The sequence below is a fragment of the Salvia miltiorrhiza genome, chromosome 5 (assembly GCF_028751815.1).
Source record: "Salvia miltiorrhiza cultivar Shanhuang (shh) chromosome 5, IMPLAD_Smil_shh, whole genome shotgun sequence".
Taxonomy (NCBI): Eukaryota; Viridiplantae; Streptophyta; class Magnoliopsida; order Lamiales; family Lamiaceae; genus Salvia; species Salvia miltiorrhiza.
The window spans coordinates 37,811,273-37,820,804 of NC_080391.1; the positions used below are offsets into that span (position 1 = coordinate 37,811,273).

At 39.7% G+C, this 9,532-nt stretch overlaps 1 protein-coding gene across 2 annotated transcripts; it reads left to right on the top strand.

Moving 5' to 3' along the window:
* The first annotated feature begins 1,756 nt into the window (after positions 1 to 1,756).
* LOC131024314 (uncharacterized) lies at positions 1,757 to 5,582 on the top strand. Of its 2 annotated transcripts, XM_057953820.1 has the most exons (7): positions 1,758 to 2,404; positions 2,715 to 2,875; positions 3,158 to 3,332; positions 3,480 to 3,599; positions 3,923 to 3,985; positions 4,056 to 4,151; positions 4,376 to 5,582. In XM_057953820.1, the coding sequence occupies exons 3-7, from the start codon at positions 3,330 to 3,332 to the stop codon at positions 4,847 to 4,849; spliced, it is 756 nt and encodes a 251-aa protein (XP_057809803.1). In that variant the 5' UTR covers positions 1,758 to 2,404; positions 2,715 to 2,875; positions 3,158 to 3,329; the 3' UTR covers positions 4,850 to 5,582. The 2 variants fall into 2 exon arrangements, with proteins under 2 accessions (XP_057809804.1, XP_057809803.1); XM_057953821.1 differs by having other exon boundaries at positions 1,757 to 2,875; positions 3,158 to 3,366.
* Positions 5,583 to 9,532: the final 3,950 nt, after the last annotated feature.

The window sequence follows — 9,532 nt, forward strand, 5'->3', positions numbered from 1 at the left end:
TAGACAGGCAAACGAAAGTAGAGATTGATTTAAACTAAAACGCAAATAATCAAAACACGTAGAAAAATCAAATATTAAAGACAACTGATCCTAGGGATGTACTTTTACTAATCAACTACATGCATTTAAGCTATTGATTCAATTACCAATTTTTAATCCAACCCTGATGAGAGATCACAGAACTATTCACAAGCTTCTCTAACGAACACCTATGAAAGTAGATTAATTTACCCCCCTTCACATTCAAGACTCCAAGGAATAAATTAACTCCCAAGCGTACACAAAGAATAGCTCCCTATAGTTTCACCTATCCCATTCAAGTGTCAAGGCTACTACTATATCATGCATTCCTGAATCAGCTGAACAATTATCGCATTCAAGACTAAAACTGAACAGCTAGACATGTAAATTATTGGCCAAATAATTCACAAGAAATTAAGCACCAGAAATCATGAATCACAAGTTGGAGGGCAAATTGATATCAATAAATCATACACACATAATTAATCAGCTATGTACAAACCCTAGGTTCAGATAAAAGAACTAGCCAAACATCGTAAAATAAAGCAAAAACATAATTAAAAAGAACACAATTGAAAGAACTGAATTAAATAAAACTCTGAATAAAACAATTGTAGCGGCTTGAATCTTCAATCTTGTGGAAATCCAATCCAAGCTGTAAAAACTGGAAAGCAATAATAATCTAAAGCTATGAAACTGAGAAAATAAAGTTTTGGACTGAAAAAGGAACCCTAGATAGGTCAAAAGAAGACCTATTTAAAGTATCAGGGTAAAATACAGCGTTTGGAACCCAGAAGAACTCTAAAAATCGGAAAATCTCGCAAACCCGCCAAATTCGGCGGTCAAACTCGGCGGTCGCCGAGTTGACCACCGTTTTTGTGCTAAAAAAATGACCAAATTCGGCGCCCGCCGAATTTAACACTCGCAGTGCAAATCTGAAACAGAAATTTCGGCGACCAACTCGGCGGTCGCCGTTTAGGTCGCCGAATTTCTTCTTCAAAATGCCCATTTTCGGCGACCAACTTAACTGCTGCGCGCAATGTTTTTGTTTCGGCCATAACTTTCTCGTCCGAACTCCGATTTATGATCCGTTTGCGCTCACGAACTTGTATCGAGACGATATAAAACTTCTATTTCAGAACAAGTTTCCAAATTCGAAGTCATTAAACCTGAAATTTCCTTCAAAGTTGGAGTAAGAATCATGTTTCACAAGATAAAGCAAATTAAGCACAAAACAACTATCAAACACTCAATTCCTTATAAAAATGACATTATACGAACACTAAAAACCATGGAAAAATGAGTGTTATCAACTCCCCCAAACTTAAGCCATTGTTCGTCCTCGAATAATGAGAAGAACACAATCAATAACACGAATGGGTAAGAAATCTAGCTCATCGATGCCTCCGAATAATAAAGAATAATAGAATTCTCAAATCCTCAATAATTAAGCACAAAAATCACCAATAAACACAACCTATAGCAAAATCAACATTGACATTCCAAACAATTGAATCTCACAAGGTATATGTATCACTCAACTCTCAATTTGATGGAATATATAGGACGTGTATGCTCCACTACTACAAAAGTTTACATACATAACAGTGCATAGATAACGTTTTTTTTTCAAAAACCGTTATGTATGAGCGCACTTTTAGGAATAGATAACGGTTTTGCAAAAATCCGTTATCTATGTAGTGTTGTCTATATGCATAGTTAACGGTTTCAATTAATTCGTTATGTTTTTGTGTTATCTATTAGGTACATACATAACGGTATTACAAACCGTTAAGCGGACCGTTATCTATGTGCGTATTTTTGAACTCTTACATAACGATTATTGAAACCGTTAAGACAAAGTGTTATGTATGCGATTATTTCATTTAATTTTTTATTTTCATAATTAATTTATTAATTAAATAATTTAAAAATATTGTAAAATTGTACTATCTCTCAAACTCGATTCTCCTCCCCAAATCTCTCTCTCTCTTCGCGATCTCTCCCTCTTTGAGAGATAGTCGCCGCCGTGCCGAGGCAAGTTCCGGCGAATGGTAGCTGTTCGCCCTCTTCCGGCGACATCGGTCGCCGCGACCTCGCCTCTCCATTTTCCTCTAACATATAGCTAGGGCAAAGGTCGAGCCCTAGTTCTTCTCTGTTCGGTACAACCCAGTTGTCGCCATCTCAGGGAGATCGGCGAGCTGCGCGACCTAGAACCCGCCCATCGTTGCTGGTGGTCCGAGGATCGGCGAGCCGATGGTGTTCTACGGCCGGTTCTCTTCTCAACTCCACACAATCGAGGCAGGAAAGGGGGAAAGCCCTAATTCTCCTCTCATCCTCTATCTGTCGTTTCGGCCGTGAGCTTTCGGTGAGGCCACCGCTGGTAAGCTTTCCCTTTCTATGTCGTCTCTCATTTTTCCCAATTCCCACTGGAAAACAAAAGCCCTAATTTTTTTTAAGAAATCCCCAAATTTTCAGATTCGGTCAACCTCTCCTCCGATTCCACAGTTCACCGTCGATTTAGAATAGGTGTAAGTGACTGGCTCCAACTATATGGATGTCCCAATGGCAAAGAAATTGCTAATTTCTTCAAATTGATTGATGCCAATGACAACTTACTTTGTTCATTAAAGTTTGGTGGATACCTGCATCTGTTTTTGAAGTATTTTAGATCTGTTTGGATTATTTTTCAGATTGGTGATGGGTTGGTTGAGATTTTCTGAAGCTGGGAGAAAAATTGATTGGGGAACAGGTTGGGTGGAGTCGGAGGAGATGGGAGAAGGATGCAGATTGCTCATGGATTTGGGGCGTCCATGGCTGAACCGTGGTTGGCTGCTCATGAAGATTTATCTAGGTATATGCTTTGATCCTATTTAGTTGAAAATTGAAATTGAAATATTCTTGAAATGGAGACTGAAACTTTGTTATTCTTTGATGCTTGCTTAGATGATCTTGAAATTTTCTGAATTTGCTTCTGATTGATTGAATTCAATGCATATGATTGGTTTTGGTATTTGCATTAGGTCAAGTGACTTGTGTTTCTTGTCATTTATGTCCATTCCTTCTCTCTCGGATTGGTGTTTCTTCCATCAGTGAACTCATTTGCACTCAACTTCTTTTGTTTGAACCGAAACAGCTCCTAACCCAAATATGCCTCGCAATATCGACCCTTATACTTCACGCCGCAGAGCATGGCAAGCCCATCGAGAAGCTCTTCTACAGCCTGCAGAATTTACAGAGCCAAGATAATGGAAATGCCGCTGTTTTGGAGATGCTGACAGTCTTGCCTGAAATCATTGAAGATCAAAATGGTGATTTCCGTGTAACCTCTGCTCGACGTAAAGAGTATGGACAAGAGATTTTGCAATCTGATTCATGCAACTTCACTGGATTTTTCCTTGTCTGGGGATTGCGTTCCAGTTATTTGTTCATGATAGAATGTACTTTTGGTGGTGCAGCTTCTTGCACAAACTCCTACGGTGCTGGAGTTTCTAATGCAGCAGATTGGTGAGGGTGTTGGGAACAACGTCCAACATCATGACAGGAACAGAAAGATATTACGTTGTTTGCTGAGCTGGGTAAGAACTGATAAAATAATTTATATACCGTTTATTGTCTAACCTGGGAAATGACACGGTACTTCCTTTACAGGAGAATGGTTTTTATTACTATTAAAATGTGCAAATTTTTGATTCAAGAATTAGAGGTTCTAAATTCCCTTGAGTTGTTTCTGATGAAGTTAAAGTTCTGCTTCCTGACTTTCATAATTAAACTTCATTAGAGTTAAAGGGGGGAAAGTTTTTCCAACTGCATATTTTTCATTGTTGAATAGTGCCAGTTGCAATATTCATTTTGCACAATATTCATTTTGCACATACTGATGACTTGTTATTTATTCTAGACTTTGGATATTCTCCTGCAAATTCTTGTTGTCTTCCCAAAGGTAGAACCCCTGCGAAGTAAGGTAAGAATTGCAGATCTCTCCACTTGATGGCCATATTCCAAACTCTATCTAACGACACATTTTTTTCTAGGTTACCTCTTTCATTCATCGTATGGTGGACACTCTAGGACCTTCAATATTTCCTTATCTTCCGAATGCACTGGGCCAGTTGCTAATAGAAAGTGAGGTATAAAGATTTGTCTCTTAATCGTTTTTCTTGAATCTTCTATTTATTTTACTACTAATTTTATATACTGAACTTTGTGTGGGGATGTAATGGTCAGTTACTGATAAAAGTTATGCTGAGTTCTTGTGTTCATATGTTCTGAAATAATAAGTACCCTTTTGCCTTGATGTTTTGGACTTTCTGGTGTCTGTGATTTTATATGGTTGATGATTTTACATTTGCAGCAACATCTTCAGCTAAATGGGCTGAGTGCATGTTTGATCATCAGGCTTGTATGGTTTAGATACACTTCTATTGTATGGAAACTATACTTTCGACCAAGTATATGGTCATATGTTTTCCTCAGCCTCATTAAGTACTTATTGAGAGGGATGAGAGGCGTGGCGCTTTGCTTGATTCTGTTGTTTGAATCGCTGCTTGGCTTCCTGGGCTTGCTGTGCTCGACGGTGGTGCCCACCGCGGGCGGATTGAGCAGCAGGGACTGGATTAGCTGGGCATTCGTGTTTCAGGCCGTCGTATACACGGGGTTTATGATGATTCTGTTGCTCTACAGTGTGGCGGCTACTGCTGTGCTGTTTATGTATTGCAAGGCTTTGCAGGGGGAGCTTGCCTTTGAGATTGCGGAGGAGTTCGCGCAGGAGTATATCCGGCTGCCTTTCGATGATGGGAAGCTTTCCCACGCTGTCTACGTCGTGTAGCTGAGGTTTGCAGCTTAAACCTTGTGAAATTTTCCTGCTTATGACCTTGCTATATCGTTGGTTTACAATGCTTCTTCATATGCTGTTAGAGGTGTATCTTGTGTAGTTGTGGGGTTGTACAGGAGATGTAGACTTGTGATAATAAAAAAAATGATCTTTTTGAATGAGACTGCCTTTTTTGAAGCTTCTTAGACTTGAGATGGCAATGGATTCATCTTTTTGGAAGATAGGAAGACTAAGTGAGGTTTTGCTGTTGGATTTGTGTGTGTGTTTGCAGGGTTTATCACTCAACTACTGCAATCTTATTATGGTATGTTTGTGATGTTAATACTTGCAAGGCAATATTTGATTATGAGAGTTCTGATAAATGAAACTAGTAAGTAAACTTCATTAGCATCATCAAGGTTTAATGTTCATCGCTCGTCGCTGGATTTTTTGCCACCTTATATTTCATGGCTAGCTTGAACCTTATGTAGTTAATTGCTCAGTGCATGCTTCTATTTCAATTACCAGGTGAAACTCTTACGCATGTTTATATTTCAATGGAAGCATCACTTTCATCTCCATCATTGCAGCTATCATCTCATATTTATTTGTTGGCTGCTTCTCTATCATCTGCTTTTCCTCTCATCTCTTTCCTGGAAGATCTTATACTCTTGTGAAAAAAAAGGAAAGAAATAATTAATGCAGGGAGTAGTGCTACTATTAAGTGCAGCTGTGAGCCATTTGTGACAAAAGTGTTTTAGTGTAACTGTAGGTTCTTGAACCGGGCAGCGCTGAAGAGACTAGAAGAGTTTGGAACAGAAGGTTCCATGATAAGTCCATGGAAAAGATGCTGCTATTCTTGTCCCTGGTGATGTAGTTTGTATAAAATTGGGCGAAATTAAGAAGCTAGTACTTGTATGGTGGGAGAATTGGTAGACAGAAATGTATGTGATATTTACTACATGCGCATGTAGTAAAACATGTATTAACAGGCAACTTGTGTAGCTCGAATTGTTGGATGTTATGTTATATATGCTAATGTTATCTTGTCAATGTTATTTTATTATTTGAATTTTTTTTATTGATTTTTAGATATTCATAAAAGGAAAAATTAAGAATAAATAAAAAATATGTGAAAAACTGTCATCTAATACATACAAAACCGTTATCTATGTCTTACAAAGATAACGGTTTAAACCGTTATAAAAAGTATAAAAACTGTTATCTATAATATGAGAAAAAAGAAATATTATATAATACATAACGGATTAATTCTAATACCTAACAGTCGAAAACCGTTATCTTTTTCTTACAAAGATAACGGTTTAAACCGTTATAAAAAGTATAAAAAACTGTTAACTATAATATGAAAAAAATATGTATTATGGAATAGATAACGGTCGAAAACCGTTATCTTTTTCTTACAAAGATAACGGTTTAAACCGTTATAAAAAGTATAAAAAACTGTTAACTATAATATGAAAAAATATATATTATGGAATAGATAACGGATAAATTATAATACATAACAGTCGAAAACCGTTATGTATAATCAATATAGATAACGGTTTTATAACCGTTATGTATGTGTGGTTGTACTGTTATCTTTTCCCTTCATAGATAACGGTTTTTAAACCGTTGTGTATGACACCTATAATAGATAACACCACTATACACAACGGTTTTTTTGCTCATAGATAACGGATAAAATCCGTTATCTATGAGCGTTTTTCTAGTAGTGCTCTCATCGAATTCAATGCAATATAGATCACTTACCATAAGCTTGCCAATCGTCTACAATCTCCATCGCTAAAAGTGTGTCAGGACTAAGATCAAAAAGGTCTTTTTCTTTGGGTTATAATGTTGGGACATTGGTTAAGGTAGGGAAATATAGGCTAAGTGACTCAAAATAACTCAAGAACACCAACACCTTGTAACTTCACAAATCAAGTATGGAATAAATTCCATCTTCCTCCCAACTATGCCACCATAATCAACACAACTCAAGGGATTTAATCATCACAAAACAAAACTAAACACTCTTTTATGCTCTCCATTTACTTCCAACAAACAAAGTCGATTTTCTAACAAATTTCTCAATGTACACTCGACTTCACACTTTTCTTTTCTTTTTCTCTTTTTTTTTTCTTTTCTTTTTCTTTTTCTTGAACAATTTTTTTTCTTTTCTTTTCACAACTTTCTAGAGCTTATAAGAGTAAATAGTAGCTCAATATCATCCCTTCTTTTTCACAACCCACTATGAATATTCATCACACGAAGATCCCCATATACTTCATCACCCCCTATCATCCGGCTAAAGAATAAAAGCTAAATAGGCTCAAAGAGGATAACAAAGGATAATTTTTTTTTCAAGGATAGTGTTTGGGAAAAATTGTGGCTAACAAAAGATGGCCTAAAATCATCTCATAATCCTGGGCACAACAGCAACCTCAACACAGAAACCATGGCAAGTTCTAGAAGATCACCACATGTGGTGTTTAACGTAACCAACACCTAAATCTATAAAGGGAAAACATAAAATTCTACCTAGTCGAGAAGGCTGGAAAGAGTAAAAGTAGCTGATCGGAAACCTTGCACGAGAAAGAAAACAACTATTGTATTCGAAAATATGAGAGAGCGTAAGTCATAATACACGAGCTCGGGCCCTATTTATAGATTTACAAGCGGAGGGGTAAAATAGTAAAAACATCTTCGGTGCATGCGTCTTGCGTGGTGGAAGGGTACGCTGGTAATTTCGATAATACGCGGGAGACCTTCCCGCGCATTTAACAACTCCTCTGGTGAAAAATGTCTCCTCTGGCAAAAGCGTCTTCTCTGTCGATGTAATCTCTGGTGGAGATGACTCTTCTGGCAAACACGTCGTCTCTGGCAAAGGCGTCTCCTCTGGCAAAAGCGTCTTCTCTGGCGCGGATGACTCCTCTGACGAAGGTGGTTCCCCTGGTGAGGGTGACTTCTCTGAAGAACGCGATTCCTCTGGCAAGAGCCATTCCTCTGATGGATGAAATCCCTCTGGTAAGAATGATTCTTCTGACCCATACGGCTCCTCTGGCGAAAATGATTCCTCTGATTTGTACTCTCTCCCTATTCTGCACATATTGCTCCTCACCAACCACTCCCCCCTCTAGTCTGGTTGAACCGAGTATTCTTCGTGTTCAACCAGTGGTGTATTATTAGCATCAACGCTTTGTTGTTTTCCTTGACCCCTGTAAATCATAAAGACATAAGCATTTTGATTTTATGAGAAAATAAAGATAAGCCCTGTGAATTGTTCTCTGGCGTTTTTGTTACTCCCACCCCCTGGTCTGGCTAGTTCACTTTGGAGTGGTACAACTAGTCAGAGAACTCGTCCGCGTGGATGACGTCATCCGCATTAAATGCCTGCCCAGTCTACAGTATTTTCCCCGTACCCCGAGGTCACTTTTTAATCTTCGCGTCTTTTTGCCTCTCCGTAGAAATCCTCATCCGTTGATTTTTTCCGTATGCCACGTGCCGTTCATCCCGCGTGCTGGTGGTTACCCGCGTACAATTTTACTTAGTCGATTCGAACTCCCACTTTTCACTATTCTTCTTCTCCAAGCTTTCCGAACGATTTTTCTGCATTTTCCGGCGATTTCCTCACTGTTCCGGCATCCTCCCGCGACCCTTCCGCTCCAGGTTTTACCGTCCATCTTTCTCTGGCCTAGGTAACTCGCGCATCCTCTTCACTGCAATTTTGTGTTTAATCGTAGCGTAGTGGTATAACTGTTGGTGCTCTGATTGAGCGTGTTAGAAACCCTAGGATTGGCATTTCCCATCATGGCCTGCACCTCCACCCCTCAACCCTCTCGCTCGCCTTCGCCTTCTGCCCGAGACCCTTCATCTTCCTCCCCCTCGCAGCAAGATCTCGAAAATCTTCCTTCCCCCTCTGTTTCTGACGAATCTCAAACTGCGCCCCCTCCCCCTCCACCTAAGAAAAAGGGGAAGAAGACCCCCCAACCCCCCAAAAGTGTTCCTCCATCCCGTCTTAGTGTCGCGGAGGTGGAAAAATTGAGAAGCAAATGTAGGCGTCCTGAAGGTTTAAGGTTCGAGGCCTTCTCTAAGGATTCAACGCCTCCCGAAAGCCTTCGCCATCCCAAGGTGATAGTTGTTTGGAAAGCCCAGATAGATGCTGGTTTAAGGCTCCCTCCTCCTACCTTGCTGGTCGATGTTTGTAATTATTTTCACATCCCTTTCTTCCAAGTCGCCCCTTCTGCTATCCGAAGGCTATATGCCTTCCATGTTTTGTGCCGGGCTCACGGTGTTGGGGACACCGCAAAACTGTTCTGTCAGACCCAGACCCTTCGCATGCAGGGCAGTCCCCTGTATAGCTTTGCAGCTCATCCAAAACATCCTACTACCTTTCTCTCCTCTTTGAATTCTTTCGATAAGGGCTTCCTGAAGCATTATTGTTATGTGCGCACCCTTTTCGGCACCTGGCGCGATTATCACGTTTTGGAGCTGGAATGGCATAAGCTTCGCACTACTTATAAACCGGCCTCTCCCGAGGTCCCTTCTACCCGTGACCAGAGTATTATAGCCCACCTTAACGCTATGAACAAGGCCCAGCCCCTAGACTGTAGGTACCTTGCTGAGAATAATTCATCTCTGGCATACAATGGTCTATTTCCCCTGTACCCAGAGAAATCAATAGGTAAAAAA

Bases quoted from the DNA above. Each gene is read 5' to 3' on its own strand.
- LOC131024314 (XM_057953820.1), top strand. The intron at 3,600-3,922 runs GTAAGAACTGAT...TATTTATTCTAG, and splicing joins TACGTTGTTTGCTGAGCTGG to ACTTTGGATATTCTCCTGCA. The intron at 3,986-4,055 runs GTAAGAATTGCA...ATTTTTTTCTAG, and splicing joins TAGAACCCCTGCGAAGTAAG to GTTACCTCTTTCATTCATCG.